The sequence below is a fragment of the Staurois parvus genome, unplaced genomic scaffold (genome assembly GCF_062004578.1).
Source record: "Staurois parvus isolate SC_StPar_1 unplaced genomic scaffold, SC_StPar_1.0 ptg000350l, whole genome shotgun sequence".
In the NCBI taxonomy this organism is placed as follows: domain Eukaryota; kingdom Metazoa; phylum Chordata; class Amphibia; order Anura; family Ranidae; genus Staurois; species Staurois parvus.
The window spans coordinates 4,762,330-4,787,286 of NW_028318146.1; the positions used below are offsets into that span (position 1 = coordinate 4,762,330).

General features: G+C 43.6%; 1 protein-coding gene across 1 annotated transcript in view; it reads right to left on the minus strand.

The window, feature by feature from the left end:
- LOC149456724 (uncharacterized) overlaps nucleotides 1–24,957 on the minus strand; it is a 55,171-nt gene that overhangs the window by 17,200 nt on the left and 13,014 nt on the right. The window contains exon 3 of the mRNA XM_089684547.1: nucleotides 3,305–3,414. Coding sequence (XP_089540673.1) covers nucleotides 3,305–3,414 — 110 coding nt within the window. The remainder of the gene's footprint in view (nucleotides 1–3,304; nucleotides 3,415–24,957) is intronic.

Below are 24,957 nucleotides of genomic sequence, written 5' to 3' on the forward strand. Positions count from 1 at the left end.
AGCTTTTTCTCTTTTCCAAACCCCCTCACATGCGCTCCCTCTCCCTGATGCAGTAGCTCTGAGCTCAGTGCTGGAGACCTCACTCCTGTGATGTAGGAGGTGCACGGTAACGACTAGGCCTCACCTAGCAACGCCCTGGGAGTATTCCAGTCAGGCCTCATGTGGTATGTAAATGGCCTACACCTATAGCAAGGGCATTATTCAGCTTTAGTCAGAGGCACACAGTTTGTTTTTACCTACAGACGCCCCTTATCTGCATAGGCAGTTTTTTAGTAAAGCTGAGCTAACCCTCTAAATGCAGCCGGTTTCATTGTCAGCCGGTGCACAGCCACCCAAAGTGCGTTAGTGGGAACTGGGCCTATTGGGAACAATGGTTTTCAGATTGCCGCTGCATTGCACAACAAAGCCCAACAGGCATGGTGTGAATGGAGACTACTCAGCTGTGGAGTGTTTAACCACTTCAATACCGGGCACTTTTACCCCCTTCCTGCCCAGGCCCATTTTCAGGGCAGTCGCATTTTCAATGACAATTGCGCGGTCATGCAACACTGTACCAATATTACATTTTTATAATTTTTACACACAAGTAGAGCTTTCTTTTGGCGGTATTTAATCACCACTGGGGTTTTTTATTCATTGCTAAATAAATGAAAAATAAATGAAAAAAAGACCAAAAATTATGAAAAAAAAAAACACATTTTTCTTTGTTTCTGTTATAAAATTCTGCAAATGAATAATCTTTCTTCATAAATTTAGGCCAAAATGTATTTTGCTACATTTCTTTGGTGAAAATAACCCAAATCTGTGTATATTATTTTGTCTTTAGGAACGCTATAGAGTCCACAAACTATGGGATCTATATCTGAATATCGATCAATCCTGATGTACTGACGGACGATCTCAAAACTCCAGACAGTACAAATATTCCCCAAATGACCCTTCTTGTAAAGTACATAGTCCAAACTATCGGGCATGTGAGTTTTTTGAAGTTGTACATTTTTTTAATATATATATATATACACCTTCACCAGTGCAGTAAAGCGTCATCATTTAACGGGTGTGGTACTGATCAAGGACACTGACTGGTAACAGTATGAACACAAAAAAGAAGGTTTTTTTTCAATTCTTTTATTACATTTTTTTTTTATTATTTTGTTTAACATACTGTGACCGGAGCAATACATTTTTTGACTCACTTTGATTACTTATACCAGTGAATTTCACTGGTATAAGCAGCCATTGTTACTGTCATTTTATGTCCCCCCAAATTGATACGTAAGAACCCTACATGTACACTGGGCATCCAGCCCGTGCGTCCAATCTTGGTGTTTTCGTGCACCCGGGAAGCACAGGTTGGCGATATATAAATACCTGTAATAAACGAAGCCAATTTCTGCATCTGTATGGGCAGAGCTTACATTTCCCCCTCTTACTGATAGAATACTAATAAGTGAAAACCTACAGTGCAATATGACCTATCCAAATCAATATAAACAAATATTGCAGCTAACATGTAAAGTGTTCCCACATACAAATAATTATATACAAAAATGCAGCGCAATACTATATAATAAACTAAACTAATATATACCGGATTATACCTAGGTAAGTATAATTGGAGGAAAAAAAGCCCATATAGTGCTTTTTAAAACGCATTGCAATCGGACAACAAACAAAACAAAAGTACCAAGTGATTCGGTGCAAACACACTACATTTGCAAACTGCGTTTGGGATGTCATTAACTTTGTACTGACACCCGCTGCAGATCGCAAATAGAGTGCGTTTTGCATGCAGTGCGTTCCTGTGTTATTCATGGTGTGAACCGCCATAAGCGATTAAAAAATCTTACCAGTGATTCACAGCAATAAAAGCCTAACAGAGGCTCAAACCACTTCCCAATTTATTCAAAACTAACTTGAAATAAACTTTAAAGAGACTTTGTCACCAGACCATTCATTTCAACAAAATATTTTCCATAGGATTTTTTTTATTTTACGTGTTTTAAGCATGTTATTTGCCTGTAATAGCCTCCCTTGTGTAGACATTCAAAAGCCCTGAAACTACTGCTGGGTCCCACCCTCTTGGATGTGATGTCAGCATCCACAGCAGAGTCAGAGCTGTCACCTAAGTGACAATTTATAGTATTGCCCTTCATTCTTCCTCTAGCCGCTACATAAAAGGCTACGTAGGAAGTTGAGGAAGGGGGCCAGAGGAGCTAGGCCAGCACAGACAGTAATTAGATATAGAATAGAGGGGTATGACATGCAAGGAAGGAGGGGGCTGAGCTCAGGAATGGACTCTTCCTGGAGTAGTGGAATTTTCTAGGACGTTCAGAAGCATATTGCACAATTAGATGAGGTGGAGATCATAAAGGTGCCTCTCCAACTTGTTCAATTAGAGAACACTTTGCATGCACTGAGAATGTGCAAACTGTTCTCTGAATGGTGTCCATGCCAAGCAAGTGACCCCCTATGTTCACTATGCAGCAGGGCAGCTGCTCAGCACGGGATCTGGAAGACAGCAAGATCATGGAAGCTACTGTAGTGATTTCCGCTTCCACAGGGATCAACCAGGTATGGAATATGCATACTGACTTTGGTCCAAGCTGGACTAATGTTACTATGCAAAAACCTGGAGTTCAGATTTATTATAACCAAACAAAACAATGAGTAAGAAAAATACCTTTTTCTGTGCTACTACTTTTTTTAGGTTGGTGACAGGGTCTCTTTAGAGAGTAAGTGTACCTTTTCATGAAAAATGAAAAAATTGGACTAAATCCAAATTTCCTGGACAACTTTCCAGACCCCACTGCACATAGTGGCACATAGCAGCCCCCATGCTGCTCCTGTAGCGGTCCGTATATCACAATACACAGCTCAAAGTATGTATCCATAGTAATGGATGGACAGTGCTGACCAATAAGAAGTGCAACTGAGGCTTCTTCTTCTAGTAAGGTGTCCCAGAAGAAAAAAGTGCTTCTCATTGGTCAGGGAAGTCACATGGTCACACTGACTAACAAATGCTTACCATTTCTAACATTATGATGGATACTCACCCATGGTGTATGGACCGCTACATTGGCAGCTCTGGGCGCTATGTGCAGCAAATCCAGAGGGGTGCCCAAGATGCCTGAAGTTCCTTCACCTTTTCATTTTTTATCAAAAAGGGAACCTTAAGTGTCTTGTTTGTAAGGGTCTTAGACTATGAAAACATTCAGCAGTAAATGTGTGTCGCCATATTAAAAGTGTGAAATTGCCTTGATTTTGGATTTGAATCAGTATGTTTCTGATGAGTAGTACTTACAGTTTGGGTTGTAGCAGAAGGCAGACGCCTGGCTGGATTTATCATAGCACACATTGGGCACAAACACTCCGTTCTGAACTTCTCCAACTCCCCACTTGTACCAGGCCAGGCTATAAGAACAAAATCAATGTGCAAAGATTAGTAAAGGGGATGACCAAAATCTGACTTGTATCTTAGTGCAGACTTCTGGGAATATCCGTGAGCCAATCACACAAGCAGGAAATTATGTTTTTTGGGGACGTTCTGTACACCATCTGTGTACAGGACACCTCCAGGTTACCATATTGCAATTTACAGAAAATGATAGAACTGCAGATTGAAAAGGTAAGGTCAATTTTATTATCATTCAATTACAATATGACCTGTGTCGAAATTGTATTGTATGTATAACTGTACGTTATATTATTATTTTTTTTTTATTTGTTATTTTTTTCCCCACAAAGTTGAGTTACCCTTTAAAACACATATTACAATCTGATTGTACAATTTCCTATAGATCTTCCAACACCTATGTAGTGCAAGAGTCTGCCTGATTGGATAAAACATGAATGGATAGTTTGTCTTCATATGACAAAGTATTGGTAAACCTTAAAAGAGAGATTGTACAAAGATTGTGTATTCAGATTGTAATGTGTGGTGAGTTGAAGGTCTCTCGATGCCCAACCTGTGGCCCAGCGGGTGCATGCGGCCCTTTGGGGATGCCAGGGGTCACACTTGAGGCATCCTACTGTATATCAAGAAAATTGCCACTGCTGCTATAGATAGACTGAAATCGAGGGTGGATAACATGGATAAATCTATAGTGGATAACATGGATAAAACTATAGTACCCCAAACTGTCTTTAAGTGACACCTTGGAAGCCTTTATAGGTTATCAGTTTACAGTTAAACATGAATTATGACTGTAGAATTATTGCTCTTATGCCAACATTCCTGGTGATACCGCACACGTGTGGAGAAATTTATGTCTACATACCTGTTCCCTATGTTTGCATTCAGGTGTGTATGGGGGCACTTTTATTTTTTCTATTATATATTTTTTTCTCTAAACTTTATTGCTCTCTCAAGGGGGCTAAACGAGTCCCCTATATGATAGGATTGGGGGGGGGGGGGGTATTAGCAAGTCCTCTATATGGAGACATCAGGGGTCTATTAGACCCCCAATATCTCTCCTGCATAATGCATGTTGCTTCCAGGTTCATTAAGTGCAGAGGAGATCAATCTCCCCCCTTTCTTAATAGCACAATTACTACAGTCCCATCCTCCACTGTATAAACATACCTTGGTAGACAAGGCGTTAGTGCCGTCTGCATTTTTCTGTATCTCTTTCTGATCAGGAATGACAACCCAACACAGGACACTGTCAGTCGCAGAGTATTCATTGCATTTCCTCTCTGACTCGCTCCTTTTGGTTTGGATCAAAGTCATGTTTAAAATATTGCTTGAGAAACTGAACTCCTTTATATGGACCTATTAGAATGTAGCAGGGTTAAACCCCTCGTAGCCCTGATCCTTATAGGATTTAGATCCAGAATAAAGTTCTTTCTGCAGTTTTAGCTTCTTATGTGAATGCTAACAATTCAGAGTTTTTTGATTGACGTGGAACATGTATAGTCATCCATTTTCAGCACACATGGTCTTTGACGCAAAATTATTAAAACCAGACAGAGGCAAACACATAGTTTTTCCAGAAGGGAGGCAGTACCAGACTTTTCATATGACTGGTGTCAGGATAGATTCACCTTTTGTAACATGTTACATCCATATTCAGGGTATAACATGTACATTAACAGTCTGCAGGAGTCTTGTATGGCACCAGCAATCTGCTGATCTATGGTGCATTGCTTTCCAGGTTCCGAAAATAAATAAATAAATGCACTTTTTTTTTATCTGCTGTGTAGAATCTGTGAATAGGCGGGGAGCGAAGGGTCATTACCAGAGGCGGACTGACCATTTGGAAACTCGGGCACTGCCCGAGGGCCTGGGGTCAGTTAGGGGCCCCATGAGATGCCCCTGGTACCTTTTTCATAGGCTTTTTTGAGTTTGGGCAAGGACACGGGGGCCCCATTATTTCCTATTGCCCGGGGGCCCCATGAGTTGTCAGTCCACCCCTGGTCATCACACTAAGAACTTTGGGCAGAGCTGAGTGAAAGATGTGCTGTGCAGGTCTAAATGTGAAGAGGCGAGTGGTGTGGTGTGGTGTAGAGGGAGGGGCGGACGATGTGTTGTGCAGGTTTGGATGGGAGGAGAAGGGCAGTGTGGTACAATGTAGGGCTAAATAGAAGGTAGTGGGTGGGGTGAAAGATGTGCAGCGTAGGTCTGGATATAAGGATGTGGGCGGTGATGGGGTAGAGAGAAGGAGGAGCAGGGGGTGTGGTAAGGTGTTCTGTGATGAAGTGACACCAATGTGATACAAAACAATATAGAGGTTCTGGTGAGCTCTCGGACCTTACCCTTCCCCCATACAGAGCTGATCTGGAAATAATAATGACTGCAGACATCACACATCCACCAATCAGATGTCATACTCTCAAGTCTTAGTAATTTAGGATTTTTCCGACTGGTCCTATAGGTATAATCAATGAAGTGTATTTAAAAAAAACTATTAAAAAGTAATAAATACATTTAAATAAAATAGATTTACAAAAATTGTTTTGTGTGTGTAAAGTTTTAAATCTTGGCATGTTTGGTGTACACTTATTCAACTCAACATCATCTTTTATATTTTACCAAAAAAATGGGTTCTATATTCTGTTTGTGTGCACTAAAGTGCATTTAATGCATTAATGGATGTATTTCTTTCCTGAAAATTTTCATTTTATAAACATCTGCTCAAATATCATGCAACGTAACAAATTGCAACAACCACCATTTTATTCTCCAGGCTCTCTGCTTTTAGAAAATATATCATGTTTGAGTATTAGAAGTAATATTCTACCAAAAAAATGCTGATATTAATAAGTGTGTGAGAAATGTCCAAAGTGTCCTTGGGCAGCAAGGAGTTAAATTGTGAATTTGTGGGTTACAGCCAAAACAAGGTCATGTGACCTCATTAGCATATTGTAAACTAGGTGTCAGCTCTCCCAGCAGCTGTGGCTCATTTGCTGAGATTGCTGTGAGCGGCGAGGAAACGAATTGTGTTGCTCTGAGAGATTTTGCTCATTATTTCATAATAAAGCACTTTCATTGGAAGAAAAAAGATGAAAAGTCAAAGGATCTTTTAAAAACCAACAAATAAGATTCACTGAGACCCTTAACAGGGGACCACCAGCCCCTCGCACAGTCCAGAGCCCCTCATAGGGGTGTATGTAAGGCCATCAGGCAGGGGTTCAGGGCAGTTGTACACACTACCTGCCCCTGAAATTCACCGACAAAACCCAAGAGAAACACGCAGAGGGGACATCGAATATTTGTCAATTATAATGCAAGGAACTGTAAGGAAATATGTTGTTATGTCACCCAAATATATATTTATTGGGGTCATTGCTATATACACAACGGGGGTGATTTACTAAAGGTGAATAGACTGTGCACTCTGCAAGTGCAGTTGTTCCAGATCTTTGTAAATGAGGGGAAGATCTGCTGACTGCCACTATCCAATCAAAGTCCCCAAAATGGATGCAACAAGGCTTCAAAAGCAAAAAGTCATGAAAAAAGGGGTTAAAAGACCACTTCAGTTTTGGAAGCATATACACATTGTGGGGTCACTGGATAGAGGAGGACGATTAAGAGCCCCTGTCAGGTTTTAATGCTTCATGTGTCACTGTAAGTGAGATTCAGCCTCTCAATGTTTACCCTTGACTGCTGTCCCCGGGTTAGAAAGTGATGAGAAAATCCAAAATTTGGAGCTGCTAATAGAGGGGAATCTTCAAATGGGGGACAGTTCATACCTGGAGGTCACTGCCCGCTCCTTCACATGACAGCTGGTCTGCAGGAGACATGTATCAGGTGTATCAGCTGCTCTTACTAGGGCCAATTTAGACAGGAGTCAATTCACCTACCAGCATGTCTTTGGAGTGTGGGAGGAAACCGGAGTACCCGGAGAAAACCCATCCAGATTCCCCACTTCTCATCCTGCTCAAACTGTCACAGTCAAATCTGCAGCCCCTGGAGCCCGCAGTACCTCGGGGGCCCCTCAGGAGGTGTTACAGGATTTTGTGAGAATTTTTGTGTGAGTGTCAGCAGGAGTTGTGGGGAGGGGTAGGGTGGTGTGTGCTATTGTTTTTACCTCCCCAAAGACAGGAGTACCAGCTCCTGGACGGTGCTCTCCTCCTCCTTCCCCCTCGCTCAGCCTGATGATAGCTCGGTGTCCATCCCCGCCTGGTTGTCAGTACTGACACTTCTCCGCCTAGCAGGGCTGGCCTCACCCCATCCTTCCTCCGCTACTCTCTGGCTCAGGACTTCAAAATGGAGCCAAAAGCTTGGAGCTTCTGCTTTGCTCTGGATTCCTCTTTGCTCATGATAGTGACAGGGAGACATCACGGGCCCCCCTAAAGCATGAGCGGGGTCATAATTGTGACCCCTGAGAGCCCTGATGGAACACCCATGGGTCCCATCAGCATTTTGAACAATGACTGTGAAAGCAAGGTATATAAATACACAAACTGCTGCATACTGAAATAGAGCCAAATACAGAATACTGGGATCATTATTATTCAGGATTTAGCAGAATGGTGAAATTGTATTGAGGGGAAACAACATGAAGGCCTCGTGTACAAAGGACATATTTAAAACACTCCTCCTCCTGGCAGCAGCATTTTGGCAGAAAAAAACCTCATGCTTGTCAAAGAGGCTAACGCTTTTCCACGCGTTTCGGCATGTTTACAAGCGTCAAGCACTTGGGCGTTAATTCATTTCATTAGCCAGGATAATAATTTATCCTGGCCTTTGAAATAAATGAATGCTCAAGCGCTACACGTGCCTAGCGTTAACAAGCATTTAGATGCATTTACACGCACCAAGCGTTTTTATTGCTAAAAAGCTGCTGCTCCTGGATGCGCTGGTGCTGGGTTTTTTTCCTGCGGGTAAATGTTACTGCTACTAAAAGCTTCTAAAAGTCTATGTGAGCATGGAGACATGGGGTAACATGGAGGGCCGTCTGGAAGCAGTACAAAAAGGGGCTACAAAAATGACCTGTGTGCATGAGGCCTAAAGAACAAGCACTACCAAGCAGGAAGCACAGCCTGCATACATAATGAACCAATATGGCGTCCCCTAGGGGCTATCACAGATCAGTGGTCTTTGGCACAAAGATCTTAGCGCAGTGAGATATTACATTAGGATAGCTACAAATTCTGCTTCTAACGTGTGTGAAAAATCTCAACGTCATATAAATAAGTACTATCACAGTATACAGAAAAAAGGCCACAAGTGACTTGATGGTAGATAAATAATTGTCTAGTCAATTATTGTAAAATAATAAAATAATTGTAGTCAATTATAATGCACGGAACTGTAGGGAAATATACGGATTGTCGTTCCCCCCCTAAAACAAAATACATGTGTGTGAAAAATCTCAAAACTGACCCTGGGCAGCAAGGGGTTACATTCTGACAAAGGTGTGTGGCCGAAATATGACATTTGTCAGTTACAGCCAAAACAAGGTCATGTGACCACAGTGAGGAAACTCTAGTAGTAGCTCTATATATACATGGAGAGGTCACTGAATAGAAGAGGGAAGGGTTAGAGCCTCTGTCAGAGTTTAATGCTTTCTGTGTCACCGGTAATGAGATTCGGCCTTTTAATTTGTCCCTGATGACTGCTGTCCCCGGGTTAGAAAGTGATAGAAAAATCCAAAATTTGGAGCTGCCAATAGAGGGAACTTCCAATGGGGGACAGTTCATACCTGGAGGTCACTGCCAACTCCTTCAGATGACAGTTGGTCTGCAGGAGACATGTATCAGGTGTGCAGGATTGGCTGCCCAGCATCCAGGAGTGAACACAACAGACTGACAGTTGGGTCCCATCACCATTTTGAATTAGGACTCTAAAGGCAACATATATATATATATTTACTGAACAGAACCAAAAACAGTATACTGGGATCATTATTATAACATTAAAACACAAACACCACTAAGAAGACAGCACAGTCTGCATACATAATGAACCAATATCACGTCCCCACTTTTAGGGAAATATATTGTCACCCAAAAAAAAAAAATTATATCTATATCCATGTATACACTAATTGCTAAAAATGCTGATATTAACAAGTGTGTGAAAAATGTCAAAATTGTACCTGGGCAGCAAGGGGTTAAATTTTGAAAAAGGGGCGTGGCCAAAAGGTCATGTGACCACCCTGGCGGAAACTCTAGTAGAAGCTCTAGCAGCAGCTGAGGCTCATTCGCTGGGAGTGTTGTGAGTGGAGAGGAAGCGAATTCTGTTGCTCTAAGAGACGATTCTCATTATTTCATAATGAAGCGTTTTCATTGCAAGAGAACATTTCAAAAGTCAAAGGATCTTCTGAATACCAACAAAGAAGATTCAGTTATGCGATCAAAAGTGGAACCCTTAACAGGGGACCGCCAGGCCCTTGACCAGCACAAAGCCCCCCGTAGGGGTGCATGTAAGGCAGTTAGGCGGGGGTTCAGGGCAATTCTACACACCATCTGCCCTTGTTTTAAATCGAAAGCCAGAGAGGACGACGCTGAAAGTAAGTAGTATATTTGTTAACTATAATGCAAGGCACTGAAGGGAGATTTTGTTTGTCACCCAAACATAGATTTATTGGGGTCACTGCTATATACACATGGAGAGGTCACTGAATAGAAGAGGGAAGGGTTAGAGCCTCTGTCAGAGTTTAATGCTTTGTCACCGGTAATGAGATTCGGCCTTTTAATTTGTCCCTGATGACTGCTGCCCCCGGGTTAGAAAGCGTTAGAAAAATCCAAAATTTGCAGCTGCCAATAAAGGGAACTTCCAATGGGGGACAGTTCATACCTGGAGGTCACTGCCAACTCCTTCAGATGACAGTTGGTCTGCAGGAGGCATGTATCAGGTGTGCAGGATTGGCTGCCCAGCATCCAGGAGTGTACACAACAGACTGACAGTTGGGTCCCATCACCATTTTGAATTAGGACACTAAAGGCAACATATATATATATATATCTACTGAAACTGAACCAAAAACAGAATACTGGGATCATTATTATAACATTAAAGCACAAACACCACTAAGAAGACAGCACAGCCTGCATACATAATGAACCAATATCATGTCCCCACTTTTACGGAAATATATTGTCACCCAAAAAAAAAAAATTATATCTATATCCATGTATACACTAATTTCTAAAAATGCTGATATTAACAAGTGTGTGAAAAATGTCAAAATTGTACCTGGGCAGCAAGGGGTTAAATTTTGAAAAAGGGGGCGTGGCCAAAAGGTCATGTGACCACCCTGGCGGAAACTCTAGTAGAAGCTCTAGCAGCAGCTGAGGCTCATTCGCTGGGAGTGTTGTGAGTGGAGAGGAAGCGAATTCTGTTGCTCTAAGAGACGATTCTCATTATTTCATAATGAAGCGTTTTCATTGCAAGAGAACATTTAGAAAGTCAAAGGATCTTCTGAATACCAACAAAGAAGATTCAGTTATGCGATCAAAAGTGGAACCCTTAACAGGGGACCGCCAGGCCCTTGACCAGCACAAAGCCCCCTGTAGGGGTGCATGTAAGGCAGTTAGGCGGGGGTTCAGGGCAATTCTACACACCATCTGCCCTTGTTTTAAATCGAAAGCCAGAGAGGATGACGCTGAAAGTAAGTAGTATATTTGTTAACTATAATGCAAGGCACTGAAGGGAGATTTTGTCACCCAAACATAGATTTATTGGGGTCACTGCTATTTACACATGGAGAGGTCACTGAATAGAAGAGGGAAGGGTTAGAGCCTCAGTCAGAGTTTAATGCTTTGTCATCGATAATGAGATTCGACCTTTTTATTTGTCCCTGATGACTGCTGGCCCCGGGTTAGAAAGCGTTAGAAAAATCCAAAATTTGGGGCTGCCAATACAGGGAACTTCCAGTGGGGGACAGTTCATACCTGGAGGTCACTGCCCACTCTAACAGATGACAGTTGGTCTGCAGGAGACGTGTATCAGGTGTGCAGGATTGGCTGCCCAGCATCCAGGAGTGTACACAACAGACTGACAGTTGGATCCCATCACCATTTTGAATTAGGACTCTAAAGCCAACATATATATACATATATCTACTGAAACTGAACCAAAAACAGAATACTGGGATCATTATTATGTAGGATTTAGCAGAATGGTGAAATGGCATTGACAGGAAGCAACACTGAAGCACAAGCACTACTAAGCAGACAGCACAGCCTGCATACATATCGAACCAATATGGCGCCCCCCCCCCTTCTAGCAGATCAGTGGTCTTTGGCACTAAGCTCTCAGCATTGTGAGAGATCACATTGTGATGTCTATCTCTTGGTGGCCTCAAAGTTTAAGTCTGGATATTTAGGGGGTGAATAGCTGTTACGGATGTCATGGGGGCTTCATAAGACTAGCATACACGTGTTCTGGCAGAAAAAGCCATGTGCTGAGAATGGACTCCCAGGGTGACAACAACAATATCGTCCATATGTATAGAACGTATATTTTTCAAACGTTCAACACAAATTATTTTCATGACACAGATGACACTCACATACATATGTTAAAGAAAATACATTTAAATGTCCAAAGATTTGTATAACAAAAAGAAAATAACATTTTTTTCCCTCTCCAGGAGAAAACAATACACTATCTCTGAGCGTCAACACCACCCTGGAGGGTGAGAACAATCTACTGGTTCCATTCACCAGAGATGCAACATCATCTATGACTGTGGAGGACCAACAAAGTGCAGTCACCCCACCTACCATTGAGGGTGAGAACACTGCACTGGTTTCATCCACCAGTGTCAGAGATGCAACAACATCATCTGTGACTGTGGAGGACCAACAAAGTGGAGTCACCCCATCTACCATTGGGGGTGAGAACACTGCACTGGTTTCATCCACCAGTGACAGAGATGCAACAACATCATCTATGACTGTGGAGGACCAACAAAGTGCAGTCACCCCATCTACCATTGAGGGTGAGAACACTGCACTGGTTTCATCCACCAGTGACAGAGATGCAACAACATCATCTATGACTGTGGAGGACCAACAAAGTGCAGTCACCCCATCTACCATTGAGGGTGAGAACACTGCACTGGTCTCATCCACCAGCGACAGAGATGCAACAACATCATCTATGACTGTGGAGGACCAACAAAGTGCAGTCACCCCATCTACCATTGAGGGTGAGAACACTGCACTGGTCTCATCCACCAGTGTCAGAGATGCAACAACATCATCTATGACTGTGGAGGGCCAACAAAGTGCAGTCACCCCATCTACCATTGAGGGTGAGAACACTGCACTGGTTTCATCCACCAGCGACAGAGATGCAACAACATCATCTATGACTGTGGAGGGCCAACAAAGTGCAGTCACCCCATCTACCATTGAGGGTGAGAACACTGCACTGGTCTCATCCACCAGCGACAGAGATGCAACAACATCATCTATGACTGTGGAGGACCAACAAAGTGCAGTCACCCCATCTACCATTGAGGGTGAGAACACTGCACTGGTCTCATCCACCAGCGACAGAGATGCAACAACATCATCTATGACTGTGGAGGACCAACAAAGTGCAGTCACCCCATCTACCATTGAGGGTGAGAACAGTGCACTGGTCTCATCCACCAGTGTCAGAGATGCAACAACATCATCTATGACTGTGGAGGGCCAACAAAGTGCAGTCACCCCATCTACCATTGAGGGTGAGAACACTGCACTGGTTTCATCCACCAGCGACAGAGATGCAACAACATCATCTATGACTGTGGAGGGCCAACAAAGTGCAGTCACCCCATCTACCATTGAGGGTGAGAACACTGCACTGGTCTCATCCACCAGCGACAGAGATGCAACAACATCATCTATGACTGTGGAGGACCAACAAAGTGCAGTCACCCCATCTACCATTGAGGGTGAGAACAGTGCACTGGTCTCATCCACCAGTGTCAGAGATGCAACAACATCATCTATGACTGTGGAGGGCCAACAAAGTGCAGTCACCCCATCTACCATTGAGGGTGAGAACACTGCACTGGTTTCATCCACCAGTGACAGAGATGCAACAGCACTACGTACGAAGGTGGAGGAACAAAGTGCAGTCACCCAATCTAACACTGAGGGTGAGAATACTGCACTGGTTTCATCCACCAGTGACAGAGATGCAACACCACCTAAGACTGTGGAGGAACAACAAAGTGCAGTCATCACCTCCAACACTGAGGGTGAGAATACTGCACTGGTTCAATCCACCAGTGACAGGGAGGCAACAACACCATCTATGACTGAGGAGGACCGGCAAAGTGAAGACAGCCTATCCAGCACTGAGGCTGCAAAAACTGAACTGGTCCCATCCAGCAGTGTCAGCAACAGCCAGTCACACAAACTATCTGTGGAAAGCTTTGCCTTCCATAAGGTTATTGGACAGGGGAGCTATGGAAAAGTGGCGTTGGCCACCCATACCACCACTGGCCAAAAGGTGGCAGTGAAGATCATCAGAAAAAAGAAACTTCTGCTTTCTAATCCCTGCGCTGCTTTTAATGAAAGAAACATTCTAGAAGAATGCAGAGAGAACCCGTATCTTACCCATTTGTATGGGACATTCCAGATAGAGGTAAGTATTTTCATCTACTAATTTCTTCTTCTCTTCCCAGTACTGTGCTCCACTACTGATACAGACCCCCTACAATAGTTATGTAAATAGTGACTTTTTTGGGAGTCAAAACTTTACACAAGGATAAGCATCCCTTTGCCCAATGAGATGACAGTGTTTGGACCTGTCAGCTAGTCCTCTAGGCACTAAGTGCTAAATTTAAAGAGGCAGAAGGAAACTTCACTTGATTCCCACACCATGCTTTTCTGGGGGCTCTGGCTGTAGATCAGAGGAATGCAGTAAAGGTAAGAGAGGAACTCTAGCGTGCTTCTTACAAGGCTGGAGATTAGTGAAGTAAACTGTACAGAGTAGAGGCTTTCCTTCAAGAAACCATGTACTGAGAGGCTGTCATTACTGACTTTAGACATTGATAGCTGCCTGGCTGTCTCTGACCTCAAAACCTTGAGTCACTCAGCAAGGACAAGTTTGCAGCTAGCAAGACAGAAGTCAGGACTCCTGATCTACATGCATCTTCTAGGATGGTGAACCAAAGTATGGAAGTCACTGGATCACCCTTACAGCAAGACAAAATTAATATTGTGATAAAAGTAGTCCAGTGATGGCGGCTTACATTTCTTCTATGTGCAGTTTTTCAGAATTCCCTCAGGAAGCACTTAGTAAAGATGCCACGCTGCACTGTATGCCGGTGTGCGTGTCTCCATATATTCCTCCACAAAGTGAATGTCTATAATCTAACCTGTTTTCATCTTTTTTACAGACTCATCTTGTCTTTGTTATGGAGTATCTGAGTAAAGGGGATCTCTATCAACTGATAAATTCTTCAGCTCCACTACAAGTGAACAGATTAAGGTAAGTTTGATGTCAGGGTCACTTTGGAGTTGGGAGAGGCTGATCACTGAGGACAGGATGTGACCTAGCCAGGCCCCTCCAACTAAGCCCATCCATCAATACCCCTATGAATTCTACGTAAAAGTCACTTCATCTTTAGCTGGTCTGTTAAGATTTTCAGTGCTAATATATGTATTTCTTTCTCTATCAGGAATTTAACAGCGGAAATTCTATGCGGCCTGCAATTCCTGCACGCCAAAGAGATCGTTCACAGAGATCTGAAGCCGGAAAACATCCTCTTAGACAGCGACGGCCATGCCAGAATTGCAGATTTTGGAACAGCAGTGAGAGGAGTCACCGAATCGAAGAGAATCAGTGGTTATGCGGGGACACCAGCCTTCATGGCCCCAGAAGTAAGTATAAGTCTAATATCAGACTTAATTGTAATATTTATCAAGATATACCATTTATCATCAATGGATATAGAGAAGAAATAAATGGATGCTCCACTTTCACTAAATGAAGAATGTCTCCACTGGTGCCCCAGTTGCTTTCAATGGGTTTCCAGGACAGAGCAATAGCCCCAACAAAAGGTGGGGAGTTCTGAGACCTGCAGCAGTGTTGGAGTTTCTTTGTAGGGGACAATGAGGCCCGGTGTGGATGGATAGATCGGTCCAGCCCGATTCACACATACAAATGGGGTAAAACCTTCAGTAATTGCTCTCCTGCTGTTTTCCTTCTTCTCTTAAACACGGAGAGCGAGTGTGACTATTGAGCTATTGGAGTCCATATACCTTCATCCAACTACTTTAAAATGGACAGTTATAGCGTACCTCTAGGCAAATCTTTGCTTTTTGTTTGGTAGGAGTAGGGAACGTTTTTAGACTGTTAAACATTTTTTGCTATCTGTGTCCCCATTGGGTAGATTCACTCCTCTATTTGTTCTGGTGACCATTGTCATTGAGAAAAATCGTAAGAGTGAATTCCAAAATGTTACAGTTCATCCCAGAACAAGAGTAAAGGGGAAATGGGGATACCTGTTCTGGGGACAATTCTGTAAAAGAGAATTCCCCACACAGGGAAATTTCTAAATAACTTCCTGTTGCATTTCTGGAACAGAAGGTGAAAAGAAATGTCCCCAGTGGTAGACAGCAAAAAAAACCCAAAAACAAATAATAACCTAGAAGGAGTATTTGACACTTTTCTGCTTCGTCCAAAAAAAAAAACCAAGAAAACGTTTTGAGTTTACATCCACTTTAAGCCCCTCTCCTCCAATGTTCACAAGCTCCACCTCAATGTCATGCTATTTGATCACGATTTCATTCCTCCATGAGCTTCACACATCACAAATGTCACTATGTTGTCATCTTTGTCTCATACAATTTTTTCTCCCTTGTGTTTCTACAGGTCTTGCAAAACATGGATTACTTCACCATGGTTGACTATTTCTCCCTTGGAGTAATAGTGTACGAGATGGCGTCTGGCAAACACCCCTTCAACAAAGTGAAAAATAGGATCATCTCCATGGATCCAGATTATCCGGACTTTTTTGAATCTGACCTCTGTGACCTCCTAAAGAGAGTAAGTATTATTATTATTATTATTATTATTATTATTATTATTATACTACAGTAAGTATACACACAGCCTAAGCTTCTCTATTGCTCAGAGATTGTTATTTATTATCCACTTGACCTCCAGAGGATTTACCCCCCTTAATGACCAGGCCTCTTTTCGCTACTCGGCACTGCACTGATTCAACTGATAATTGCGCGGTCATGCAATGCTGCACCCAAACGAAATTTACGTCCTTTTTTTCACACAAATAGAGCTTTCTTTCGGTGGTATTTGATCACCTGTGCGCCTTTTATTTTTCACGCTATAAACAAAAAAAGGCCAAAAATTTTGAAGAAAAACAATATTTTTTACTTTCAGCTATAAAAAATATATAGTAAACTCAAAGTTGGTTATAAATTTAGGCCAAAATGTATTCTGCTCCATGTTTTTGGTAAAAAATCCCAATAAGTGTATATGGATTGCTTTGTGTGGAAGTTATAGCGTCTACAAACTATGGTATAAATACTGCAATTTACGCCCTTTTTTTGCTATACAGCACTGCGCTAGTTTAACGGACAATTGCGCGGTCATGCAATACGGTACATAAATGATATTTACATCTTTTTTTTCCCCACAAATTGAGCTTTCTTTCGGTGGTCTTTGATTGCCTGTGCGGTTTTTATTATTTGCACTATAAAAAAAAATGACTGACAATTTTGAGGAAAAAAAAAACAATATTTTGGACTTTTTGCTATAAAACATGTCCAGTAAAAAAAAAATGTAAAAATCAAATTTAGTCATAAATTTCTGCCAAAATGCATTCTGCGACATGTCTTTGCTAAAAAAAAAACCCAATATGTGTAAATTAATTGGTTTACATGAAAGTTATAGCGTTTACAAATGGCGGGACAGATACTGGGATTTTTAGTTTTTTTTTTATACTAATAATGGCGGCGATCATCGACTTATGGCGGCGATCAGTGACTTATGGCGGGACTGCGGTGGACATTCTGACATTGGGGGGTACTGACTTGGGGTCACTGACATCCCCAGTGACACCAATACAGTGATCAGTGCAAAAAAAACAAAACACTGACACTGTACTAATGGCATTGGGGAGGAAGGGATTCACTTTATTTTTCAGGGAAAGGGTTAACTGTGTGAGGGGAGTGTTTTACTGGGGGCGGGGGTGTGTACTGCAGGGAACACCGCTGATCGGGAGAGAGAAACTCTTCTGTCCCGTTCAGCGTGTCCTGTAGCTGTCAGGGAACTGACAGAAAACACAGCTACTGCAGCTGTGCTCTGTCAGCGATTGCCGCCGATCGCCGGGATATAGCCGGTAAGGACTGGCTGTGACCCGGCGACTGACATCCGCGGCTGTGATCGGCGGGACAGGTAGGGCGGCGGCGCGCCCCCTACCTGTTTACAAAACACACGTTTTAAAACGTGCTTTTTCCCAGCCGTGCCGCCCTGCCGCCGTATTTATACAGTGGCTGGGCGGCATGTGGTTATTATTTATTATTATTATTATTATTATTTATTTGCTCCTTCAGTGTCTCATTATATTTTATTCTTCTTTACAGCTTCTGTGGAAAGACCAAGATGAGCGAAAATACCAAGTCAGTGACATCAGGAGATGCCAGTTCTTCAACACCATCAACTGGGTGGAGTTAGATAGAAGAAAGCTACGCATGCCATCAAAACCAGTAAGTATACAGATAATGGAGTTCAACCACATTAAAGGGATTGGAGATGTTCAGCGGCCGGCTCTTCAGCGCTGAGACATTTGTTTTTACAGAATTTTCAGACTTGTCTATGAATTTGTGATCATTACACAATCATCCAGCCTGGTCTGAATCAATTCTGCTTATTACTGGAGATGATTATTGTGGATAGGTCAGGTGCAAAGCTAAGACCTGATTTATTTTACATATAAATCCCTCCTGCTGCACACTTCCTGCCCAAGGGTGACAACGTTCACTCACTTACTGTACTGTATCTATGGAGAAGCAGCATTGTCACCCTAGCCTGCTTTTCTGATTAGGACTACAAACATCTGCACCTCTCTTTATCTCCATTGCACACCGGGGTGTTGGTTTGTAGTTCACAGACAATAGCTGAGAAAGCTGATAATATTGTTTGAGATCTTAGTTCAGTGCACAGGAGCTTACGAGGACACTGGATTTGTGTCTGGATTACCAGGTATTGTCCTATACTTGCAGAAAATGTGCTTAACCCGTAAAATGCAATTAAAACGAATGCAGCCACCACAATCAAGGCCTAAGCTTGAAAATACTACATTTGTTCTTTGGGTTAGACAATGTGGGATAATGAAGTGTAATGCTTCTTCTGACCACTAGAGGGAGCTAGGGTGGAAGAAGCCTGTTTACTGTTATCTGCTGCAATGGGGGGGGGGGGTAGTTGGGGTTCACCATGCTTTGTTACCATTTTCTGTATCAATTAGAAATAGTGACTAATGCCTCTTTCTCTTTCAGAATCCCAAGGATTCATCATATAACCAAGTCAAATTAGATAAAATTATCGACCGCAAGGATCGGAATGATGTAATATCACCAAAAGAACAGGAGAATTTCACCAATTTTTCCTACATAAGTGACAGTTTGATGATGCCATCAGTGAACACCAATTCAATGGACAACCATGGACAACTACCAAAATCAAGAAACCGTGGACAACTACCAAAACCAAGTAACCATGGACAACCAAAACCAAGTAAACGTGGACAACAACCAAGCAACCATGAACAACCAAAGCCAAGTAACCATGGACAACAACCAAAACCAAGCAACCATGAACAACCAAAACCAAGTAAACGTGGAAAACAACCAAAACCAAGCAACCATGAACAACCAAAACCAAGTAAACGTGGACAACAACCAAAACCAAGCAACCATGAACAACCAAAACCAAGTAAACGTGGACAACAACCAAAACCAAGCAACCATGAACAACCAAAACCAAGTAAACGTGGACAACAACCGAAACCAAACAACCATGGACAACAACCAAAACCAACATCGAGCAAGAGTCAGAAGCTGCAGCCTGTGCAGGACTTATCCAAACCATTAAATAGGCAAGAAACCAAAAAACCACAAAACAACACAAAGAAGCAACAAAAGAACAAAAATCAACAGAAAAACAAAAATAGGAAATGAATGCCACTGCCTTACGCAGATGCACAAAACACCTGTGCATCCCACACAGTGTCATTCATGTCTGTTGGGAAGCAGCGGCTGCATGGACACATCCGGTGCTCTCAACTCGACATCCGCATTGGGTCCCATGCAAATGTCCAACAAAGAGGCTCATAAAACACCAATAGAGGCAAGGAAGAAACTTTATTTCATTGACTGACAATGAGAGTAAGAGTCAGAAGCTGCAGCCAATGGACAACAATGGAAAACTACTGACACTGAGCAACCATGGACAAATGAAACCAAGCAACGATGGACAACAACCAAAGAGGGGGGAGAGGAGAAAGGGGGGGGAGGGGGGGGGAGAGGAGGGGGAGAGAGAGATAGAGAAGGGGGACTATTTGACAATTAATGGAGCACTTATCTGGGGTCCGTGGTGTCTGCGGCTGCACTGATACTTGACATGCAGTGATGGTCACCTCTCCTGCACCCCCTCTTCACGGTCAGCTGACCTCTAGGCTCTGTCCTCCGGCCCTATGCAGTGAATGGAATAGAGGCCGGGTGGGCGGAGCCTAGCTGCAATGCTCAGTCCGGGTCTCGGCTTCCTGCTAGATCAGAGGTGGGCAAACTTTTTGACTCGAGGGCCGCAATGGGTTCATATATTGGACCCGGGGGCCGGACCAAGAGTAGATGAATTATGTGTATGTGTCATCCATAGTAAGTATAGTAATATTCCCCCATAGTAAGCATAGTAATTAATCCCCCATATAGTAATTCATCCCCCATAGTAATTCATCCCCCATATAGTAATTCATCCCCCATATAGTAATTCATCCCCCCAATAGTAATTCATCCCCCCTATAGTAATTCATCCCCCCTATAGTAATTCATCCCCCATATAGTAATTCATCTCCCATAGTAATTCATCCCCCATATAGCAATTCATCCCCCATATAGCAATTCATCCCCCATATAGTTATTCATCCCCCCTATAGTAATTCATCCCCCATATAGTAATTCATCCCCCATAGTAATTCATCCCCCATATAGTAATTCATCCCCCATAGTAATTCATCCCCCATATAGTAATTCTTCCCCCATATAGTAATTCATCCCCCATATAGTAATTCATCCCCCATAGTAATTCATCCCCCATATAGTAATTCATCCCCCATATAGTAATTCATCCCCCATAGTAATTCATCCCCCATATAGTAATACATCCCCCATAGTAATTCATCCCCCATAGTAATTCATCCCCCATATAGTAATACATCCCCCATATAATTCATCCCCCATAGTAATTCATCCCCATATAGTAATTCATCCCCCATATTAATTCATCCCCCATAGTAATTCATCCCCCATAGTAATTCATCCCCCATAGTAATTCATCCCCCATATAGTAATACATCCCCCATAGTTATTCATCCCCCATAGTAATTCATCCCCCATATAGTAATTCATCCCCCATAGTAATTCATCCCCCATAGTAATTTATCCCCCATATAGTAATTCATCCCCCATATAGTAATACATCCCCCATAGTAATACATCCCCCATAGTAATTCATCCCCCATAGTAATTCATCCCCCATAGTAATTTATCCCCCATATAGTAATTCATCCCCCATATAGTAATACATCCCCCATAGTAATACATCCCCCATTGTAATTCATCCCCCATAGTAATTCATCCCCATATAGTAATTCATTCCCCATATAGTAATTCATCCCCCATAGTAATTCATCCCCCATATAGTAATTCATCCCCCATATAGTAATTCATCCCCCATAGTAATTCATCCCCCATAGTAATTCATCCCCCATATAGTAATTCATCCCCCATAGTAATTCATCCCCCATATAGTAATACATCCCCCATAGTAATTCATCCCCATATAGTAATTCATCCCCCATAGTAATTCATCCCCCATATAGTAATTCATTCCCCATATTAATTCATCCCCCATATTAAGTCCCCAAGTCCCCCCTGTGTCAATTCACTTACCTTTGCTCCGCGCGTTCCTCTCGCCGTGTCCCGCGCCGTTCCGGTGCAGCATGAAAATCTGTCTCCTATGAGGATCTGTCCCCCTCGACGTATCTGCGCATGTGCCAGTTTCAGGCATTAGCAGCCAATCGGCGATCTCCGGCACATGCGCAGATACGTCGAGGGGGACAGATCCTCATAGGACAGATTTTCATGCTACACCGGAACGGCGCGGGACACGGCGAGAGGAGCGCGCGGAGCAAAGGTAAGTGAATTGACACAGGGGGGACTTGGGGACTTCAGGGCGGACTGTGAGAGGAGCCTAGCTCCGCGGGCCGGATTAAAAGGTCCGCCGGGCCGTATACGGCCCGCGGGCCGTAGTTTGCCCATTGCTGTGCTAGATCCTATCGATGTCAGTGGGTGCAGCAGGGAATCAGCGCTCCGGGAAGCACAGAGAGGGTAAGACAGCCGACTTGCCATTAACTCAGGATGGCATAAGTTGAGCCCACCTTCCCTGCTCAAGACTTGCTGAGCCCGCCCCCTGCCTAAACCCTGCCTCCCACCCGAGCTATGACAAGCTCTCCTGACCTGCCAAGCCCTGGTCCCTTGTCCCTTCTGCCTGGGGGCAGATATGCCCCTGGGTGTCACACTGTGCGATTGGTGTCACCTGGTGTGGCTTGCACCCACCTAGGGACGCCACTGACAACAACCCAAACCAAGCAACCATGGACAACAACCCAAACCAAGCAACCATGGACAACCAAAACCAAGCAACCGTGGACAACCAAAACCAAGTAACCATGGACAACAACCGAAACCAAACCATGGACAACCAAAACCAAGTAACCGTGGACAACCAAAACCAAGTAACCATGGACAACAACCGAAACCAAACAACCATGGACAACAACCAAAACCAACATCGAGCAAGAGTCGGAAGCTGCAGTCTGTGCAGGACTTATCCAAACCATTAACCACCTTCCGCCCGCCCTATAGTACAAGGACGGGCGCAAGGTGGTTCTCTCGTTCTGATAGGACGTCATATGACGTCCTACCATTCTCACTGCGCATGCGCGGCTCAGGGAGCGCGCAGCGCGGCGATCACCGGTCCGCTGTGTCCCTCGAACACAGCGGATCACGGAAAGAGCCGAAGATGTTGGCTCGGTCCTGTGATCAGCTGTGTCCAATCACCACTGATCACATGTAAACACGGAAATGCCGGTTATCGGCATTTCTCTCCTCTCGAGCTGTCACGCTGACAGCTCGAGAGGAGAGGAGAGCCGGTAATCTGCTTTCGGCGGAGGGGACATGTACACTGATCATCAGGGCACTGATGATCAATGTGGCCCCAGAAGTGCCACCTGTCAGTGCTCATCAGTGCCAATGCCCATCAGTGCCAGTGCACATCAGTTCCACATCAATGCCACATATCAGTGCATACCAGTGCACATCAATGCCACATATCAGTGCCTATCTGATCTGCCTTTCAATGTCACCCATCAGTGCCAGTCAGTGCCACCTATCAATGCCAATCAGTGCCACCTATCAGTGCTGCCAATCAGTGCCGCCTATTAGTGCCAGTCAGTGTCGCCTATCAGTGCCAGTCAGTGCCGCCTATCAGTGCCAGTCAGTGCCACCTATCAGTGCCAGTCAGTGCTGCCTATCAGCGCCGCCTATCAGTGCCATGTATCAGTGTCATGTATCAGTGCTGCCTTTCAGTACTCATCAGTGATGCCTGTCAATGCCCATCAGTGCAACCTACCAGTGCCTCCTCATCAGTGCCCATCAGTGCCACCTATCAGTGTAGCCTATCAGTGCCCATCACTGCAGCCTCATTAGCGCACATCAGTGAAGGAGAAAAATCACTTATTTACAAAATTGTATAACAAAAACTAAGAAAAAACATTTTTTTTCAAAATTTTCAGTGGTTTTTAGTTTTTTTAGGAAAAAATAAAAATCCCAGAGGTGATTAAATACCACCAAAAGAAAGCTCTATCTGTCTCAAAAAAATGAGTGGGTGCAGCTTGCACCCACCTAGGGACGCCACTGACAACAACCCAAACCAAGCAACCATGGGCAACAACCCAAACCAAGCAACCATGGACAACCAAAACCAAGTAACCGTGGACAACCAAAACCAAGTATCCATGGACAACAACAATGAAACCAAACAACCATGGACAAAAACCCAAAACAACATCGAGCAAGAGTCAGAAGCTGCAGCCTGTGCAGGACTTATCCAAACCATTAAACAGGCAAGAAACCAAAAAACCACAAAACAACACAAAGAAGCAACAAAAGAACAAAAAACAGAAAAACAAAAATAGGAAATGAATGGCACTGCCTTACGCAGATGCACAAAACACCTGTGCATCCCACACAGTGTCATTCATGTCTGTTGGGAAGCAGCGGCTGCATGGACAACCCAAACCAAGCAACCGTGGACAACAACCCAAACCAAGCAACCATGGACATCAAGCAGACATGGGCCACTACGGAAACTAAACAACCAAGGACAACTACCATCATCGAACAAGAGTCGGACGCTGCAGCCACAGGGATTATCCAAAACTATTAAACACACAAGAAATAAAAAAACCCCAAAACAACACAAGAAAACCCATAAGAAATGAATGCCACTGCCTTACACGGATGCAAGAAATACCTGTGCATCCCACACAGTGCCATTCATGTCTATTGGGACTCAGTGGCTGCACAGACACAGCCATTGCTCATAATTTGATATCCGGGTTGGTGCAGGTGCGTTTGGGGTTGGGTTTGATTCCCTTTCCCCTGCATGAATGTCAAAATTGGGAACCGCGGCTGTGTCCATGCAGACGCTGCGTCCCAATAGACATAGTTAAAGTGGTTGTAAACCACTTGTACCTGCTGCTGGGTATCATCATTATGATCCTACTTACAAATCCTTTGGGGCATCAAGAAGCTGAAATATCTCAGTTGGGAGAACGTTAGACTGAAGGTCTAGTGGTCCCTGGTTCAATCCCAGGTTTCAGCAACTGCACATGCCCCTTTGTAGTATTAGATCGGACCCCGGCGGGGGGAGATTTTGCTCCTGTTACATCGCAAGATGAGATGAAAGGTCAATTCTAAGATACTATTCCTCCTGGACTGATGGAAGCCATGCAGGGGCAAAGAGAGAAATCACAGGGAACCCCCCTCTCCAAACAGAACAGGAAAATGCCATTGAACACCCCCCTAATTGCTGGCTCGCAGTGTCTCACACTCATAGACTGCCAGAAAACCGGCCCATCCAGGGGTAGACTGACCATTAGAGCACTCGGGCCCTGCCCAAGGGCCCGGGGTCAGTAGGGGGCCCCATTAAATGCCCCTGGTACCTTTTATAGGCTTTTTTAAGTGTGCTTTGAGTGT